This window comes from Lynx canadensis, chromosome A3 (genome assembly GCF_007474595.2).
Source record: "Lynx canadensis isolate LIC74 chromosome A3, mLynCan4.pri.v2, whole genome shotgun sequence".
In the NCBI taxonomy this organism is placed as follows: domain Eukaryota; kingdom Metazoa; phylum Chordata; class Mammalia; order Carnivora; family Felidae; genus Lynx; species Lynx canadensis.
This window is the reverse complement of record NC_044305.1, coordinates 99,667,010-99,687,334: the sequence shown is the minus strand read 5'-3', so window position 1 is coordinate 99,687,334 and position 20,325 is coordinate 99,667,010. Positions and strand designations below refer to the sequence as shown.

Sequence of the window (20,325 nt, the reverse complement as noted above, 5' to 3'; positions counted from 1 at the left end):
TGTAGAGCCCAATGCAAGGCTTAAACTCCCAAACCATGAGATCCTAACCTGAGCCAGAATCAAGAGCCAGATGCTTAACCGAGTGACCCGTCCAGGTTCCTCTTGCTTTTTAACTCAATATAATCTTTGTGCCAAAGTGGCCCATCTTAAGATGGCTTGCCCTTGGACACTTTAGTTCACAAGGATAACCTGACATAGCTCCTGGGCTGGAAGAGCCAACGGTGTGTTGGGAGAGGCACACATGGAGTAGATGATAAAAAGTGGTGGCAAGGGAACTCTCTGCGGGGGTGGAAGTGCTTTATATTTTGGTAGGATGTTGGTTTACTTGGGTGTTTGCATATGCCAAAACTCATTGAGCTATATGATTATGATTTGTGCATTTCACTGTCAATTTTACCTAAAAAAATGTAGAAAATGGGAATGCTCTGGGAAGACTATGCCTAGTTGGGCTTTGGCAGGGCACAGTTGTTGGGAAGCAGGCCAGGGGCAACTCGATCACCCGTGGATACAATTCCACCTTTGCTAGTGGGGTATGGTTGAAAAGTTTTCCCGTGGAAGCTGTGGACCCAGATAGTCCAGAGGCCTTGACGCTCAGAGTACTGGGGACCACAGAGGAGGGAGGCAGGGATCGCTGCACATTTCAGGGGACAGATATTTCAGCTGAGTCTGCAGGGTGAGCAGTTGTCCGAGGACGGTGGACAAGTGGAGGTTTCTAAGCACTGCTCAGTGAAGTGTGGTTGCCCAGCATGGCCTAGATGGAAAGGGGTAGAACCAAGCTTTCAACTGCTTCTCTAACCCCATCAGTGGGCTTCAGTGAAATTCAAGCTGGTTGGATTTTTTTTTTAATAAATTTAATTAATTAATTTTTAAAAGTTTTTTAATGTTTATTTATTTATTTATCGATAGAGAGCAAGCTGGGGAGGGGCAGAGAGAGAGAGAGAGGGAGAGAGAGAATCCCAAGCAGGCTCTGCAATTTCAGCACAGAGTCCGATGTGGGGCTCGAACCCAGGAACCTCGAGATCATGACCTGAACCTAAATCAAGAGTCTGACACTTAACCGACTGAGCCACCCAGATGCCCCTATTTATTTTTTAAAAGTAAACTCTACTCCCAATGTGGGGCTTGAACTCAGGACCAGGAGATGATCCAACTCTGTGCTGACAGCTCAGAGCCTGCAGCCTGCTTCAGATTCTGTGACTCCCTCTCTCTGCCCCTCCCCCGCTCACACTCTGTCTCTCTCTCTCTCTCTCTCAAAAATTAAAACTAAAATTAAAAAAAAAAAGAAAAAAGAAAAAGAGAAGGGTGAGGTATTGTAGGTCTAACATCAGCTTTGAAGCTAGACCAGCCTGGGCTAGAATCCTGCTTCTGCTACTGAACTGGCAGTGTGACCCTGGACAAGTCACCTCCTCTGAGCCTCCCGGACACTTCTCTGTCCATTAAGCATAATTATGCATAATTATGACGGTAGTAGGCCTGAGGACAGAACCACCTCCTATAGTAGTGGTAGTAGCACTGAGTACAGGGGGCCTGGGTGGCTCAGTAGGTTGAGTGTGGAACTCTTGATTTCGGCTCAGGTCACGATCCCGGGGTCATTGGATTGAGCCCTGCAGCCGGCTCTGCGCTGAGCATGGAGCCTGCTAGGGATTCCCTCTCTCTTTCTAAAAACTAATAATAATAACAATAAAGCACTGAGTACATAGCAGGCACTCATGGGTCAGACAGCAGCAGGGACAGATAACAGTAGTTAGAGCTTGATTGAGACCAAGGATCTGGACACTGCAATCCCCTGGCAGAATTTTCTGCACTGCATAGCAGTTGTTAGCCTCCCCAATACCCACCTCAATTCTAGGTCCTCTTGGACGCGGCCGGCTCAGCAGCAAACCACACCCCCCTCCGCCCAAGCTGGGCCCCTCTCTGATTCCCATGTGGGGGGAGGGCCCCAAGCTACCAAGCAAGGTGCTGTTAGGCAAGTAGCATTCCAAGGTCTGACCGCCAGCACCAGGTTCCCCTATAGAAGTTGGAGAGGCTCAGCTGGCCCAGGGCCGCCTCCTCGGGGTGCCCTCTCCTCCCTCTCCTCTTTGGGGCACACCCACTTGCCTAATTGCGTCTTCCCACTTCCCGAAAGGAGGGGTGGGAGAGGGCGGACGCTTGCTAAAGAAATGTTTTATTTTACTCCATCTGGGACAAACTGAGCATTCCTGCTGGGGGAGACCGGAGGGAGAGGAAAAATGTGAGTCTGGTTTAAACAACACACACACACACACACACACACACACACACACACACCAAAAAACCAAAAAACAGAAGTTTTAGAGCCTGGTTACCAGATAATGTCTTTAGCATTGTTTGAGTTCCAAGGTGCTTGGGATTCCCAGGTTGAGTGATCTGCTCTTGTTTCATTGTTAATTTGCAAACCTCTTTTGATTTTTGTGGTGATGGGGCCAAATTTAGCCAAGTGAGGCTCAAATGTGGAGAACAGTGACTCCCAGTTGTCCTTGTGTCCTTGGTCATGCACAGAGTCCAGAACCTAAAAGCCACCCTGGTTATGTGCCAGTGCAGACTAGAGTGGGTAAACCTTGCTAGGGTGGGAGAGAAGGCTGGACAAGGGGTGGTGATGTGTGGTTTAACTTCCCATGCCCCTGCCAGCTCCACCATGAGTTCATGGTGGGAGGTGGAGGCTGGGGGGGACGACTTCCTGGGGTGCCCGGCACATGTATTGGGGTCCCCTAGTAAATTCTCTTTGGGGGGAAGAAAAAGAAGTCTAGGTTGACTGAGTATCTATTTGCTAATTAATTTTATGATCTCAATTAATCTTTGCATTTATCTTTATGCCCATTTTACAGATTGGGCACAGTGAGGCTCCAGGAGATTAAATACAGCCAGTAAGTAGCCAAACTGTTCAACTCTTTCCATTCTGCCAGGTTATCTGCCCAGTCTCTGATTCTTGTGAGGACAAGCCTCTTGCTGATATTACAACCCAGATTACCCTATTTTTAAGGCCAGCAGTTTGGCCGTGGAGATGCTCAGATGCCTGCTAGTCTGCATTCTCTGAAGAAAACGTCCCATCTTGCTCTGGTCCAGAAATTTTAACACGTGGATTGACTTAGTTCCACTGCCCGACTTGCTGCCTCCTGGGTGGGACCTTGACCCTAAAGCCTGAGCCTTATCTCCAATGAGCCTGTGGACCAGCCCTGGGCCAGGGCAGACCTGTGTCCAGGACAGACAGACCAGAGTCCTAGGCTGAGGAGCACAAGTGTGGCTAACTGGGTGCCCACCTTCTCCTGGGGCACACACAGACTCTGCTTCATACCTCTACAAGGATTCAGAAGGACATGGAAGCTTCCCTTACACTGCCTCTACTTCCCGTTCCTATGTGACCTGAGTCCCATCCCTGTGCAAGCCACCTGTGCTCTCAGGGCCTCGGTATCCTCCTTTAGAAAGTGTGCGAGCAAGTTGGACAAGACTAGCTCTGGGGTCCTATGATGTGATGTAGGCAAGATGCCCCTGGGTTGAGCCAGAACCACCCTTCTTTTTATGTTTGTTTTCATTTTTTAAAGTAGGCTCTATGCTCAATGTGGGGCTCGAACTCACAATCCCAAGATCATGAGTCACATACTCTACCGAGTGAGCCAACCAGGCGCCCCGAACCACCCTTCATTTTATGGCTGACCCTCAGAGCGCCCAGTGCCCAGACTGTGTCAGTAAACATCTGGTGAACAAGAAGGACGACCCAAGGTAGAGGTATTTGGCCTGCAGGACACAGCAAAGAATGTTTCCTAGACCCCAGACACTCCCTCATTAGTGAGCTTAAAAAAAAAAAAAAACAACCAAATCAAATGGATGCTTTCTGGGCAAGGAGAAAGACAAGTCTGGGGGAGGAGGAAAAAGTCCTGCAGAGGCAGTGACCCCACCCAGGAAATGTGACTAACCCACAGAGGCCGGGGGCAGGCAGACACGAACGCCGGAGGCTGGTGAGTGTGGTAGTTTTCCCGGGGCTCTCCGTGCAGAGAGGCCAGCCCCTCGGCACTGTCCCCCGCGAGGGAGGGGACAAGGGTCTGCAGGGTGGGGGCAGAAGGGGGGGGCGGGGAGGGGACCTCGAGAAGTGAGAAGCTGGGTGAGGCGGGGCGGGAGGCAGAAGAGCCTGAAAAGCAGAAGAGGGAGGAAGGAGAGCTGCGGAAAGGTGAAAGTGGCAAGGTGGCTGAGGGAGAGAGGGCCCCTGGGACTTGCTGGCTGGGACCCTCTTAGAGGGGTGAGGGCTGGCCGCCAGGGTCTGGAAACAGAGACTCGCATTTCTGGAAGCCGCTTTGTCCAGGACTTCTGGTCCCCCAGCCCGCTTTCCTGGCAGCTTTGTGCCAGGTTCCAGGTACATGTATTGTCTGTCTGGAGCCCCACGGCTGCCCCGGAGGAAGGTGGGTTGGGCTCGGGATACAGACAAACAACTCCAGGGTCAGGCGTGTCCGGGCTGGTGGGAGAGGTGGTGCCCGACCTCCTGCCAGATTTGAGGATGCCTGTCCCTAAGACGGGGCTGGCCCGACCGTAGACTGGTGGACTGCAGTGGTGGGGGGAGGGGGAGAGCAGGACTTCCTTCCCAGCAGGAATTCAAACTGTAGCACAGCGCACTGTTTTGCAAATTCAGCAAGACTTCTGCTGGGGTCTGGTCCTTGGCCTGGGGTAGGGGAAGGGGAGAAGAAGGGGGGGGGGGAAGGTGGAGGAGGGATCCCACTTGGTGTCAGGGGAAAGAGCACTGGCCAAGGAGTCCCCAGGCGAGGCCTCTGGACCCAGCTCCTTTCCTGAATGCCCCCATCCCAGGCTGGAAAGACTTGTTGCCATTTCTAGAGTTGACACTCACCCTTCTACCCTCTCTTGGGGAGAGGGGTAGGGGCTGTTTCATTTTATAACTAGGGGCAAATGGACTGTGAGGTGAAGGGACCTGTAGCGATCAACAGAGTCAGCATCTGAGGAGGGCAGAGAGAGCACCGGAGGACTGCTATCGCTCTGACAGTTGTCAAGCATTGCCTTAAAAATACGCATGATGGTGACACCTCGCCCCCGCAGGTCCCCCAGGGTGTCCTCAAAGGCAAGTCCCTTCCTAAGTCCGGGTTGTGGATGCTCCGTGTGCATCCTGCCCAACCCCTGGCCCCTTGACAGTCTCACTGGATTCCCCAGCCTCTGCTTTCTGCCTCCGGGGCTGCAGCCTGTCCCAGCCTGCAAAATCTCTCTCTCTCTTTCTCTCTCTCTGGCTCCAGCTGCTCGAGTGAGCCCCCACAGGTCCTGTGCCTCTGACGCACCCTCCGAGCACCTGCAGGGTGCCAGGCACAGGGTGGGGCTTGCAGCGGTGGGAAAGTTTTCCCTTCTTCCCATCTAAGGAGTTTGGCCAGTCTATTGAATTGATATAAGACAGATTAATAGGAGAAAACCAGAAGTCTAATAATGTATATACCTCTTGAATACTTGGGAGAGACCCAGGAAAACTCCCTGAAATGAAGCCATCACCTTAAATAACCATCTCTGCTAAAGACAAGAGATGCTGGGGGTCTGTTACGGGAGGTTACCGGGAAGGGCGTGGTAAACAAGGGCAAGATTGTTATGCAGGTTTACATGGCTGCTTTCTCCTTTGATAAGTGAGAAGCTGGGTGGGGCGGGCAGGGAGGCACTGGAGCATGAAAAGCAGAAGCGGGAGGAAGGAGAGCTGCTGAAAGGTGAAAGTGTCGAGGGTGGGTGAGGGAAAGTCGGCCCCTGGGGCTTGTTGGCTGGGACCCTCTTAGGCCAGTGAGGGCTGGCCACCAGGGTCTCCCTTCCTGATCTAGTGGGGAGATACCCTCACCTATGGAGATTTCCTTATAAATGTAAACATCTCCTACATAGGGCAACTTCTACTTGCTTTTCAGAACTTCACCTGTATCTGCAGCTTCTTAAAAATAGTCATTTTAAAAGAAAAAGAAAGAAAGAAAGAAAACTAGCCAGTTTAAAATATAATCATCAGGCCAAAGAGGCTTATTTTGGGGTGGTATATTTTACTCCCCTTCAGCTTCCAGCTAGAGAGGCAAAATACCATCTCTGCCCAAAAGGCCTTTATAGTCTAGTGGGGGAGGCTGGCAGATCCATAACTTAGTGCACTACGGCAAAGTGGGAGGAAGCAAAGGTTTTAACCTAAAAGGTATATATGGAGGAGGCTGCCTTGTTAGGTGGTGAGTTCCCCATCACCAGAAGTGTTCAAGAGGAGGATGGTGAGGGATGCCATAGAAGGGATTCTTGCACTGTGTGTGTATGGGCATGTGTTGGAGGCAGATGCAGAGCATTTAGGCTCCTTCTGATGCTGACATCTGTGATTCTGTGACATTCTCCACCTAGAGAAAGTTTGTCTGTGGCCCCGCTGGGTGTGACGGCTCCCTCCTTGCCTGCCCCCTCCAGTCAGACCATGAGACACGGATGGTTCTTCCTCATTTCTGTGCCCCTACCATCCTCACCACCCTCATTCTGCCCAGTGTGCCATGTTCCCAGGGTAGACTTTGTGTGGAATTGAATAGACCCTGTCGTGGGCCACTTGAGGAATGCAGGACGGTCAAGCAAGTCTGCTGCTCTGGCTGAGGCGTGAAGCTATAAGACACCTGCAAACAGAGACTCAAGTACATGCTCCTGAGTGAGGGGGCTGCTGGGAGAAGTCCCAGAAGGCTGAGGCTACCGAATGTCCCGGAAGGCTCCTTGGACAGCTGGGGTTTGGTACGGGCCTGGAGGGTGGTGTGGCGTTGATGGACGAGGGGTGGATGTGCTACTGAGAAAGCTCAAGGAGCTGTGGCCTTGGGCAGAGCGGCTGGAAGGGAGAGGAGTGAGAAGGCCTCGTGTCAGGGGGCCCTTACCTGGGAGAGCCGGGAGCCAGGGGGGGCAGGGATCCGATGGGACAGCAGGAGTTTCAGCCCTGAGTGAGTCACCTGGGACTTCTCAAACACGATGTCCAGGCTGCATCCCAGAGAGTCTGATTTTAACTTGTCTGGTGTGTGGCCCGGACATTGGGATTTTTTTGAGCTTGACGATTCTAACATACGGGCAGGGGTGAGATGCCTTTCTGGACAGTTAACTGGCAGCACAGAATCACCTGGAACATATGTTCAAAATGCAGATGCACACACCCCTCTCCACACCTGTGGAATCAAAATCTCCAGGCCTGGAACTGGAGCATCTGTGTTTTTATAGGATCCCAGGGTAACTTGAACAGGTTGCCAGGGTGATGAAGAAGCAGGCGGCCAAGCCCCTTTCGTCAAAACCCTGCAGTGGCTCTGGGAGGCCTGTAGTCCCGCCCATGGGCTACCTGCTTTTGAGTTATGGCCCGAACTCTCAGATCGGTAGCACAGAAGGAAAAATAGTAAAGCTAACAGTTGACCCTCTTGTCTTGTCTGTCACACCATCTCTGTTCCCCAGCTCTCTCCACTGGCTGGGGCGTGGTGCGTGGGGGGTAGGGCAGCCGCTTCCCCTGCTTCGGACCTGAGTCACGGGCTGAGCAGCCTGCTGTAGGGGATGTGGGCATGGCATGTGACCTGTGAATGGAGAAACAAGGGTTCCCTCCCCCAAACTACCTACCCCCTCACTGCCTTCTGCTTTGGGAAAGTGCGGTTCTGAAAAAACGCCTCCAGCAATGTTGTTAGTTAGGAATGGAAAAGAAGTCATGATTCACCTGGCATCTTACATCCATTACCACTGCTCCTGTTTCTGCTCTGTTTTCCACTCAGACTCAACCCCCTCTAAAGAGGGCTCTTGGCCCTTCCCGCTTCCTTGGGCCCTAAGAATCTCCCTATGGGGCCAGTTTGCCTCCTCCTTGAAATCCCCCAGGCCCTTACCCTGTGTCACAGAGGCTCACCTTACAAAAGTGCTGTTCACGTGCACAGTGTGAATTGTGTTGCAGTGGTTGGTAGTGTGGGCTGTGCATTTTAATTATTTTTTTAATGTTTTATTTATTTTTGACAGAGAGAGAGAGAGACAGAGCATGAGCGGGGGAGGGGCAGAGAGAGAGGGAGACACAGAATCTGAAGCAGGCTCCAGGCTCTGAGCCATCAGCACAGAGCCGGATGCGGGGCTCGAACTCACAGACCGCGAGATCATGACCTGAGCCGAAGTCGGACGCTCAACCGACTGAGCTACCCAGGCGACCCGTGGGCTGTGCATTTTAAGCCAAAAAAAAAAAAAAAAAAAGAAAAAGAAAAAGAAACTCTCTAGTAATGGGAATATAGGAAAGAGATAGTGAGTGGAGCTGAAGTTACTGCATTTGCCGAATTAAAAAAAATATATTTTTTAAGTGTTTGCCTTTACCATTCTTTTTTCCTGGGTAAGCTGTCCAAAAAAAGGTTGCTCTCATTGAACCTATAGAAGAAACATGATGTTTAGGGGTTGGGGAAGAAAAATTTCCTCTGCCCCTCAAGGTCCTTCTAGCTGGACTTAGAATCATATTGACATGAGACAGATTAACAGGAGAAAATCAAATTTAATAGTGTACATATGCGGAATCCACACAGACATGGAAATTCCAAACACAGGGGAGCAACAAGACTGAGGAACTAAGGAGAGGGGTAGAGTTTAAGGATACAAAGGGGAGAAAGACCATTAGCAGGAAGGTGAAGGGAGATGCTTGGAAAACCAAGGTCACCCTATGATGTAGGTAAGTTTCTTAGGTCAAGAAAAATCTGTTAAAGGCTCTCTTCCTGGTGTAAGCAGGCAGATAAGGGAGAGATAAACCACTTTTCCTGAATTGGTTGGGTTTTGGTTGCTTTTAACTCAAAAATAATGTTCATACCAAAGTGGCCCATCTTGGCATGGCCTGCACTTGGCCCTTGCAGAGAAGCATTTGAGGGGAAGCTGGGCATACAGAAGTGAGAGTTGATGCCTGGGAATGGGTGGGATTCCCCAGGGAGAGTTGAGAATTAGGGAAGGAACTAAGTGTTAGCTCTAGAAAGATTTTGTGTTTCTGTGTTTGTTTTTGGTAGGTGCCTTTTGTCAGGTTGAGGAAGTTCCTTTTTATTCCTAGTTTAGTGAAAGTTTTTTTGTTTTGTTTTGTTTTGTTTTGTTTTTTAAATATGTTTTTGGCCTTTGTACTGCTTCCAACAGCTTTTTTAAAAAAAATTTTTAAATGTTTATTTACTTCTGAGAGACAGAGAGAGAGAGAGAGACTAGAGCACGAGTTGAGGACGGGGAGAGAGAGAGAAGAAGACACAGAATCTGAAGCAGGCTCCAGGCTCTGAGCTGTCAGCACAGAGCCCGACGCGGGGCTCAAACTCACAAACTGTGAGATCATGACCTGAGCTGAAGTTGGAGGCTTAACTGACTGAGCCACCCAGGTGCCCCTGTTTTGGTTTTTTAGTCAGGAATTGATGTCGAATTTTAGTAAATGCTTTTTCTGAATCTACTGAGATGGTTATATACATGCACACACACGTATATATTGTCAATGCAACATACATATATATATACATACATATGTATATACATATACATATAGACATGTACATATTGTCAATACAAAATGAACAAACCTTTTAGAATCTCTAAAAGAAAGAAAGAGAGTTTTATTTGAGCTCAAGTTAGGACAGCTGGACAGCTACCCTGGAGACACTCTTCACAGGGAAGAAAGTGCTCCAGAGAATGAACAGTTTTTATAGGATTATATACCTTTCTGTATCTTGCAAAAGCTCAAGAGATTATAGATTAGCATATAGGCAGGAACCATGAGGTTTCTTTTTAGATAATTATTTTTTTTAAGTTTATTTTGGGAGAGACAGAGACAGTGAGTGGGGGAGGGGCAGAGAGAGAGAGAGGGAGACACAGAATCCCGAGTGAGTCAGCCGGTTGAGTGACCGACTCAGCCACCCAGATGCCCCCAGATTTCTTTCTAAGTCAGCATGACTGTACGTAAACTTTGTTTAAACCAAAAACCTGTAAGTGAAATAAGTCAGAGAAAGACAAATATTGTATGATTTCACTCATATGTGAAATTTAATAAACAAAACAGATGATCATAGGGGAAGGGGAAGAGAGGGAGAGCAGCAAACCCTAAGAGACTCTTAACTAGAGAGAACAAACTCAGGGTTGCTGGAGGGGAGGTGGGGCAGAGGGATGGTATAAATGGGTGATGGGTATTAAGGAGGGTACTTGTGATGAGCATTGGGTGTTCTTTGTAAGTAATGAATCACTAAATTCTACTCCTGAAGTCAATTTTACCATATGGTAACTAACTAGCATTTAAATAGAAATTTGAAATTAAAAAAGAAAAGTAAACAAAAAACCAAAACAAAACCCAAAGGTCTGATTTATGGCTCACCCATACACTGTACACCTGCCTTATAAATGAGTAGCCTAAAGGAAACCATCTTGGGGCACCTGGGTGGCTCAGTTGTTTAGGCGTCTGACTTTAGCTCAGGTCATGATCTTGTGGTCTGTGGGTTTGAGCCCTGTGTCCGGCTCTGTGCTGACAGCTCAGAGCCTGGAGCTGCTTCAGATTCTGTGTCTCCCTCTCTCTCTGCCCCTCTCCTGCTGACACTCTGTCTCTCTCTGTCTCTCTCTCTCTCAAAAATAAACATTAAAAAATAAAAAAAAATAAAGGAAGCCATCTTGCCCTTATGATATCAATCAATTCTCCTACTTCCTGCATTCCTTAACATTAAAACTCATGGTTCTGGCGCTCACCGGGTGGCTGAGTCAGTTAAGTAAGTATCTGACTTGTTTTTGGCTCAGGTCATGATTTCATGGTTTCATGGGTTCGAGCCCTGTGGCTGGCTCTGTGCTGAGTGTAGAGCCTGCTTGGGATTCTCTCTCTCCCTCTCTCTGACCCTCCCCTGCTTGCCTTCTTTCTCTCTTTCAAAATAAACAAATAGACATAAAAAAAAGAGAGAAATCTAAAATGGCTTCCTTTGTATATCAGGTTTTTAGAGAGTTTTTTTATATATATATATAATTAATAAGGTGAATTATATTGATTTTCAGATTTTTAAAAATTGTATTTAATTTTATTTTTTATTTTTTAAACTTTTAAACAAAACTTTTTTTAAGTTTATGTATTTATTTTGAGAGAGAGAGAGAATGTGGGGAAAGGGGAGAGAGAGAGGAAGGGAGAGAATCCCAAGCAGGCTCAGCACCAGTGCAGAGCCTGACGGGGGTGATGGGGGTGGGGGGGGTGCAGCTCGCACTCTTGAACCAGGAGATCATGACCCCAGCCAAGGTTGGATGCTTAACTGACTGAGCCACTCAGGCACCGTTGATTTTCAGATGTTAAGCCAACTTTGCATTCTGGGGATAAACCCCATTTAATCATGGTGACTTATACTTTTTATATATTATCGATTTGCATATGCTAAAAAAATTTTTGTAAATTTTTTTAATGTTTATTTTTCAGAAAGAGAGAGAGAGAGAAAGAGAGAGAGAGAGAGTGGGGGAGGGGCAGAGAGAGAGGGAGACACAGAATCTGAAGCAGCCTGGAAGCTCTGAGCTGTTAGCACAGAGCCTGATGTGGGGCCCAAACTCACAAACCTTGAGATCATGACCTGGGCCGAAGTTGTCTGCTAAGCAGACTGAGCCACCCAGGTGCCCCCATATGCTAAAATTTTGTTAATATATTAAAAAAAAATTTTTTTTTAACTTTTATTCAGTATTGAGAGACAGAGCGTGAGTGGGGGAGGGGCAGAGAGAGCAGGAGAAATAATCCCAAGCAGGATCCAGGCTCTGAGCTGTCAGCACAGAGCCCAACGTGGGGCTTGAACTCACAAATGGTGAGATCATGACCTGAGCTGAAGTTGGCTGCTCAACCGACTGAGCCACCCAGGTGCCCCGTATTTTGTTAGTATTTTTAATGTCTATGTTCATGAAGGACATTGGTCTAGTCTTTTCTTTTATAACATATTTATCTGGTTTGTTATATCAGGTTAATGTTGGTGGCATAGGATGAACTGGGAAGTATTCTCTCCTATTTTCTGCAAAAGTTTGTGTAGAATTGGTATTATGTCTTCCTTAAATTTTTGGTAGAATGTACCAGGACTGGAATTGGGGGGTGTGGGGACAGGTGGCTTGAGTACAAATGCAACTTCTTTAATATATATTAGAACTATTCAGGTCATCTATTTTCTCATGAGTGAACTTTATAATTTGTATCCTTTGAGGAATTTGCCCATTTCATGTATGTTGTTGAATATATTGGCATAAGTTTTTATAATATTCTCTTTATCCTTTTAATATTTGTAGAATCTGCAGTGAGTTACCTCTCTTATTTACGAATTGTAAATTTGTGTCATCTTCCTAATTTGTCTAAAGGTTGATCAATATTATTGATTTTTTTCCCAAAAACCAGCTTCATTGACTTTCTCTCTTTTTTATTTCTATTAATTTCTGCTCTTACTTTTATTATTTACTGTCTTCTGATTATTTTGTGTTTAATTTGCTTTTCCTTCTTTGGTGTTTCTATGGTGTTTCTATAACTTAAATTATTGATTTTAGACGTTTCTAATATAAGCAGTTATTGCTTAGAGAGCCATATTTCGCCTCATGCAACACCCAGAGTTAGGGGCTGGAAGCAGAAGAGAGGCATGGCTGAGAGGTCACAGCAAGGGGAAGACACTGGCCAGTTGGCCCAGGAGTCAGAGACCTAGTTTTTTGTTTTCGTTTTTTAAAGACAGAGAGAAAGAGAGTGTGAGTGCGTGAGCAGGGGAGCAGGGCAGAGGAAGAGAGAGAGACAGACAGAATCCCAAGTAGGCTCCACGCTCCATGCAGAGCTCGACTCAGGGCTCAATCCCATGACCTTGGGATCTTGACCTGAGCTGAAATCAACAGTCAGATGCTCAACTGACTGAGCCACCCGGGTGCCCCAGAGACCTAGTTTTCATTAGCCATTCATAAGCTTTGTGACTTTGAACTTCAGACTTTCTAAGCCTCAGTTTCTTTGCCTCCATAATGGAGCCAGGGTAATCTCCTCTTGTGCTATTGGAGATGAAGTAGTTAATGTATATGATTGTATGTGACACCTGGAATGCCCCCCCAGACCATTGTGAAGGGTGGTTGTCATAACATTTGTAATCATAATGGCTTCTTCTGTCTTTTCAGAACTGGAAACAGCATGTATACGCACCTCCCCCAGAGGTAGGCTGTGCCCCTCCCCTCTCATCGCTCCCCTGCTTCGCCCCCAAGGGCTCCTCACAGCTCCCCTCATCCCCACACCACAGCCCCTTGGCCCACCCAGGTCTGCCCAGCTCTCTCTGCTTGGGTCCACTCCTCATGGGCCCTGGCCAGCACTGCCAACCCTCTTCCCTCCTGCAGCGGCTCTCCGTTCCCAGCCTCGGTGCAGGATCCTGGCCTACACGTATGGCGGGTGGAGAAGCTGAAGCCAGTGCCGGTGGCACGTGAGAATCAGGGCATCTTCTTCTCGGGGGACTCCTACCTAGTGCTGCACAACGGCCCGGAGGAGCTCTCCCACCTGCACCTGTGGATAGGTAAGGGAGCTGGGGGACGAGTCGGGGGTGTGGCCTGGCCCGGAGTCGGGCATGGGTCTCATGGGCCTGGCTCTGCCACTTCCCACCCACCCCAGGCCAGCAGTCATCCCGGGATGAGCAGGGGGCCTGTGCCGTGCTAGCCGTGCATCTCAACACCCTGCTCGGGGAGCGACCCGTGCAGCACCGAGAGGTGCAGGGCAACGAGTCCGACCTCTTCATGAGCTACTTCCCGCGTGGCCTCAAGTACCAGGTCAGAGCCCGCCTCCCAGCACCCTTACCCTGTGGCTCCTCTCAGAGCCCCTCCTCCTTCCAGCCGGTTCTCACCCTGCAAAAAAGGCCCAGGTGCCCTCCGGCCTGGGTCCTCCCCCACCTATCTGCCCATCTCCTGCCGGGAGTGGGTGCGGCGGGCTGCGGGCCTCCTGTCAGTGCTCTCAGGTCGTCCCGTCTGGGCTGCAGGAAGGTGGAGTGGAGTCAGCGTTTCACAAGACCTCTCCGGGGGCCACTCCAGCTGCCATCAAGAAACTGTACCAGGTGAAGGGGAAGAAGAACATCCGTGCCACCGAGCGGCCGCTGAGCTGGGACAGCTTCAACACCGGGGACTGCTTCATCCTGGACTTGGGCCAGGTGGGCAGGCGGGGCGGGGCTGAGCGCTGTATCGGCACCGTGTCATAAGGGGGCAGGGACCAGGAGGCCGGGGAGAAGGGGAGCAGCTGTTCCGGCCATTAGCAAACATCTTATATTCCAAAGGACAGAAACTTCCCTCTGCCATCCAGCCATAGTGTCTAACACTGGAAGCTACTCTCTTCTTCTCGTGGAGCCTTTGTAGTTCTGAGTTAGCTGCCAGCCACACCATTCGTTAATGTTCACTCAGTGAGTCTGTGATGCCCACCCTGAGCCAGCGTGGGGACTACAAATTGTCTGCCCTTGGGAGGCTGCCGAGACAGGCTTGTCACTTGCTGTAATGTACGGTAGGATGTGATGAGGGCTCTAAGAGAGGCAGGGGCATGTGCTGAGAGAGTTTGGGGCAGGGAGACATCCCTCTAGCTTGAGCTGAAGCCCTTGTCCCAGGAAGGTGCCATTTGACTAGACCTTTACAGAGGGGGAAATACCTTTTGAGGTGAAAGGACAGGTGAGCTGAGGCTGAGGCATTGAGCTGGGGGAAGGTGCAGGCATGCTGACAGCAGGGAAGGGTCTAGCTTGACTGGGACCCTGAGTGGGGACAGGAGCAATGGGAGGAGCAAAAATTGTTAAGTTGCCTGAGACATAGGTCAGGAGACTGTCTGAGGAGTCTGGACCACATCTTGTGCTGAAGGTTTGAGGCAGGAAGCCAACCCAGAAGCGGTTAGGAGTGTCGGCAGCAGTGAGCTAGAGGGAGGGGACCAGCTCAGCAGGGTGCAGGTAGCAGTGTGAGACACTGGGCTCAAAGATGGCATTGACCCATTCACTCATTCATTCATTCGTTCATTCAATACTTATTTTCTGCCTAAATACATGCCAGTCTCTGTTTTAGTCCTGGGCATGCAGCAGTGAACAAAGCAAAGCAAAGCAAAACAAAACACCCATGCCCTAATGAAGCTTACTTTCTAGCCAGGGGAGGTAGATTACAAACAAGATAAAGACCTTTAAGTATATGCGGATGAGCAATGTGGAGAAACATAAATCAGGAAGGAGATGGGGGCTGGGCGGAGAATTACTCTTGCCAAGAGTGTCGCTTCAGGGGGCAGTTCATCAGGAACCACGCCCCCCCCATCCAGTCAACAGGATGGATGCAAGCAGCTGAGCCTCTGTACTTCCCTCCAGAACATCTTCGCCTGGTGTGGTGGAAAATCCAACATCCTGGAGCGCAATAAGGCACGAGACCTGGCCCTGGCCATCAGGGACAGTGAGCGACAGGGCAAGGCCCAGGTGGAGATTGTCACTGATGGGGAAGAGCCTGCTGAGATGATCCAGGTCGGGGGACATTAGGGTGGGCAGCCGGGAGAAGCTGGGGTGAGGAGGGTGGTCAGTAGAGGATGGCAGGGGTAGGAGTGGGCGGTCTGGGGTACTGCTTAGGGCTGTGGCTAGCTCACTGGGTGCCCTCGTGTGACTCAGAGTAAAGTATCCCTCTGGGTGGATGGACCAGTGGCCTCACTCACCTCTGCCGGGTGCTCTTGTGCAGGATGCAGTTAGTCCCCTGCCAGAGGTGGTGGCCTTGGGCATGATGGGTTGGGAAGGTTTGGAGCAGGTGCCCAGGAATCCCTGGAAAGCTGGCCTGCCCTGGCCCCTGTAGGTCCTGGGCCCCAAGCCTGCTCTGAAGGAGGGGAACCCTGAGGAAGACCTGACAGCTGACCGGACAAACGCCCAGGCCGCGGCTCTGTATAAGGTGGGCACTGTGGGCCTGCGCTGTGCCCAGGCAGGGGCTGCTGAAGGGAGAAGAGAAAGCCCCGGAACGTTGAGCCGGGCAGCACGGTGGTTTATTCAGGGCTTGGTGTGAGGTGAGGATGGGAAATGGACAGATGTCCGGCCCTCCTGAGGAGATAAAAGCCACTTCACTTTTGGCCCATTGTTGGAGAAGGAGGTGTGAAGCCAATGCTGAGCTTTACTTTTTCGGATTCTTTGCATTCATTTGTAATTTGGAATCCACCTAAGTGGAGGCGGGGCCTCGGTGCTACAGTGATTGAGGGTGATGTGAGGGGTGGGGTGCCTACGATTTGCCCGTCAGTGCTCTCTGCCCCGAGTCCTCAGGCTGGGGCCATGGTGCAGGGGTGGAGCTTAGGGCTGTGTGTTGGGAGCAGGGGGTGGGATCTGGCACTGCCCATCCTCCCCCAGGTCTCCGACGCCACTGGACAGATGAACCTGACCAAGGTGGCCGACTCCAGTCCCTTTGCCCTCGAGCTGCTGCTGTCTGATGACTGCTTCGTGCTGGACAATGGGCTCTGTGGCAAGATCTACATTTGGAAGGGTACGTGTGGCTTCTCCATGCTAGCCCAACACCGCCGCAGCTGCTCTGAGCTGGGCACGCTTCCCGTCGGAGGGCTCAGCCTGCCTGCCTGCTTTCAAAACCAGCCCCAGGGAGGCCCTGAGGGCTTTCTCTGTGCTGTTCTCGGCCCCTAAATTCCAGGCAATGGTTCTGAAACTCAAGCATGCTTTAGAATCACTGGAGGGCCTCTTAAAACAGATGGCTACCCGCCTCCACCCCCTGAGTTTGGATATCTAACCGGTTCCCAGGCCTTTCTGCTGGTCTAGGAGCACATTTTGAGGACCACTGTTCTAGAACACTCCTAGGCCCTTGAAGGCTGCTGGGATCCCAATCTTGCCATTCTGCCCATGGGGTGCGACAGAGAAATTTTAGGTAAATTAAATCCCACTTTATGCACTGGGAAATGAACTAGTAGAACTTGTTTTTCCAAGAGATTGTATTGGCTGGGGATAGAAACTGTTGTGTGTAAACTTGTCCACTTGGTTTAACTCTGAAAATGTTGAAACAAAACTCGGAGCCTCTGAGTGACCCTGGGGGCCTCTTTACTTCTCCATGCTTGCCTTTTCTTGAGCATGTCTTACCTCCCTGACCAGATTATACGTTTCCTGAAAGCAGGAACTGTATCATCTCTAGTGTCGTGACTAAATAGCATTTGCTCAATAGATATTTGTGGGGACAACCGAAGCCAAGAGAAACCCCCGGCCCTAGGAAGGAAGATGAGGAAGGATAAGGTGTTCCAAGGATAGTTCCAAGGATAAGGTCATCCAAGGAAGATGAGAAATGATAAGGTGTTCCCCTTCGGGGAAGGGCCAGAGCGGCCGACAGCATGGCGGCTTTCTACGAGTTGGGCGGGGATGGGTGGAGATTGTGCACTGGGGCTGCCACGGGGTCCCTTTCCCATGGGACCAGTTCCAAGCATGAGAGGTTCCCAGATACCCACGGAAGGGAATTTAACCCCAAGCAAAGAACCGAACCATTCTGGAAAGAGAAACCGGAGAAGAAAACAAACAAGAACGCTGGGAGCCAAGAAGAAAAGTACTTTGCCTTAAGTTGGAGTATAGCTTGCATTAAAGGAACTGCCCACAGGAAGAAATGGATAACTGGATGCTCTTCCTTTTTATAAGGTCTTTGGTGGCCTACCTAATGGCCTACGTACCCATTAGGCTGAGGTCGGCTATCTGGCATTGTGGGAGGAAGACTAATAAATCACACCCTTTTGTCCTATTTAGTTTTACACAAAAGGCTTGATACTTGTTGATACTTGTCAGCGGTACAGTTGATAGGCTCCAGAGGTGAGGTGTCCTGGGGCGGGGCTCTAGATTTAGGGTCTCATGCCATGGGAACACTAGCTCTCTCTCTGAATATCCGTGGGCCCCTGGTCCGAGCAGAAGGTTTTGATTAGAGGAGGCGGAAAGAGCAGCTTTCATATCACTTGGAGCTGCTGGGTTGAGAAAAGTCTCAAGAGGTTGACCTCACGGCTCCAAAGACCTCCTCAGGGTCTTGCAACCCTCCTGGTCCGTTTATTTAAAAAGTGGCCGGCTGTTCTATGGACCTCCCCTTAAATTTCCTTGAGAAAATGGGATGTGAACTAGAGAGAATCCCTGCTCTTAAAAAACAAAAAATCCCCTTCCTATTGATCCAGGGCGAAAAGCTAACGAGAAGGAGCGGCAGGCAGCTCTCCAGGTGGCGGAGGACTTCATCTCTCGCATGCGCTATGCCCCCAACACTCAGGTGAGGAGGCGCCTTGTGCCCCAACTCCCCCTCCTGGGACTCTTCTCGTGGTCTCTTGCCCCAAAGACTGGGGGAAGAGGGCAGGAAATCCTCCAGCACAGTCAGGAGCAGTCTGGCCTCCTACCATCCAGTGGGAAAGCCCCTCTTAATCCTTCAACATTTAAAAGCAAGAGGATGCTGGGCAGCCCCTCCCTGGCAGCCCAGAGAGCAGGTGTGCCTTTGCAGAGCTTGTGTGTCTCCTCTGGGCCATTGTCCCTGGCCCGTACACCCCTTGTTGTGCCAGCAGTAGGACTCCATGAGTCTTTCCGAAGGCTCATCTGTGACTAGTGTGTCTATCAAACTGCACACACGAGTTCTTGAGGCGATGTTTTCTCAGCTCATGTCCCCATAATCTTCTTTCTCATCTCTTGGCTTACCTGGAGAAGCATTCCTGGCCCGGAGAGCCATGTGGACTCAGGGCTGGGGCCCAGCACCCTCCTCCGTGGCTTTGGCCTTGCCTGGTGGAGGCTGGGGTGGAACCTCATGGGCTATCCTTCTCCCCTGTTCTTCCTGCAGGTGGAGATTCTGCCTCAGGGCCGCGAGAGTCCCATCTTCAAGCAATTCTTCAAGGACTGGAAATGAGGGTGGGCGTCTCCCTGCCCCCGGCCTCCTGCCCGCTTTCTCCTGCTCTGGCTGCCTGGTCAGTGCTGAGGTGCCCCCGAGGACGTTCAATAAAGGAGACAAGTGCCTCCCCAGCTCTCTGCTCTCAGCTAATTCTCACTCCCCACCCGTCCACCAGGGCTTACCCACACACTGGGGCAGAGGACCGACCCAGTGACGATCCCCCCACTGACTTTGCATGATTGAGACAGAGGGGCCAGGATTCCCTCTGGGCAGGTAGTGCTGTGAACCCAGTAGGGAAGCAGCCCAGCACCAGGCCTCAGGATAGCTTTCAGCCAGGGGTTCAGTTCAGTCACGCATTCCCCACTGGGACAAGGTTGTGGCAACGGGCTCCGGATACATTTCTCTTCAAGCCAGTCTTTCCTCAGCTGCTGTGATTAACCATGGTGAGGCGGCTTCCAAACGACACGCTTGCCTATCAAGAGGCTTGCTTCTCACTGCTGTGCAGAAGTCTGGCCTGTCACCTCATAGGCACGTTGTATCATGTTAGGCCAATGAGCACAGGGCCCCTGTAGGGCTGGGGGAGAGCCCCACACTAGTGTGGAGAGTCACGGGTTCTGGTTTACACTCTGCCTCTATTTCATCCTGGGCAAGTTGCTTTTCCTTGTCTAGGAAAAGACAGACCTTAGTTCATTCTCTTGTGCAATGGTGTGATGGCTGGAATATCAAAGAGCCTAGATAGCTAAATAGGAGGAGAACACAGTCACCCAATGTGGCCCCACCCTGGGGGGCAGGATCTAGGGTGGGAAAGAGCACGGATGGGTAAGCCTGGACTCGAGTTAATGAGGCCAGGCAGGGCTGTGACTATCCTGACCTGCCCTCACCCCTGGGCTCTAAGGGCTCTGTGGCTTCTGAGCTCTGACCTGCTGGATTCTTCCATCCCAAACAAATTCTGACCAAGTTCATCTTGTTGATTTCGTGCAAAGCAGCACAGAAAAATCACCTCCCCTGCATAGCACCCCCAGCCTGCCCTCGATGGAGCTGTCAGCCTATACAGACAGCATGTGCAGGGATGATTTGCAAAGGAGAGAGTGAGGGCTGCACCAAATCCATGGCTCCGATGTTTTTAGGGTGGCGAAGCATTTTGTCTCCCATGGAAGGTCTAGGTAGGCCCTTCCCAAGAAAAAAAGCACAGGTTAAGATTTTTGCATCCACTTTCAGAGTGTTTCGGCCCCTCCTCGCCCTTCCCCAACAGAACCACAGCTTAATCCCTGGACTGTGTTGTTGGTAATGTCCCAAGGTCTGAAGCTGAGTGCCCTGGAGAGCATTACACGGGGAGTGACTTGACTAGAAAGGACTGCCTCCCCTTCAGCTAGAGGCCCATGCGGACTGCTCCCTGAGCACGCTGCAGCCTGGGCATTCACCATCGGGTAGGCTGAGTTAGGCTTCCGGTCTGAGAGCCAGGGGAAGGAATCTGCAGGAAGGGAACTATGGAACCTGACTCTGAAGTGGGGGCTGAGCTGTAGCCTTTCCATGTTCCGGCTCCACCAAGCCCAACAAAGCTCCCGGCCCCCCTGC

At 50.6% G+C, this 20,325-nt stretch overlaps 1 protein-coding gene across 6 annotated transcripts; it reads left to right on the top strand.

Annotated features, from left to right (window-relative positions):
- The first annotated feature begins 3,912 nt into the window (after window positions 1-3,912).
- Window positions 3,913-18,881, top strand: CAPG (capping actin protein, gelsolin like). Of its 6 annotated transcripts, none has more exons than XM_030311005.1 (10): window positions 3,913-3,971; window positions 13,072-13,107; window positions 13,285-13,457; window positions 13,553-13,707; window positions 13,914-14,081; window positions 15,258-15,407; window positions 15,727-15,819; window positions 16,266-16,398; window positions 18,059-18,147; window positions 18,703-18,881. In XM_030311005.1, exons 2-10 carry the CDS (start codon window positions 13,085-13,087, stop codon window positions 18,766-18,768), a joined length of 1,050 nt encoding a protein of 349 aa, XP_030166865.1. In that variant the 5' UTR covers window positions 3,913-3,971; window positions 13,072-13,084; the 3' UTR covers window positions 18,769-18,881. The 6 variants fall into 6 exon arrangements, with proteins under 6 accessions (XP_030166865.1, XP_030166867.1, XP_030166864.1 ...); XM_030311007.1 differs by lacking the exon at window positions 3,913-3,971 and adding an exon at window positions 4,158-4,180; XM_030311004.1 differs by lacking the exon at window positions 3,913-3,971 and adding an exon at window positions 4,201-4,363.
- The last annotated feature ends 1,444 nt before the right edge of the window (window positions 18,882-20,325 follow it).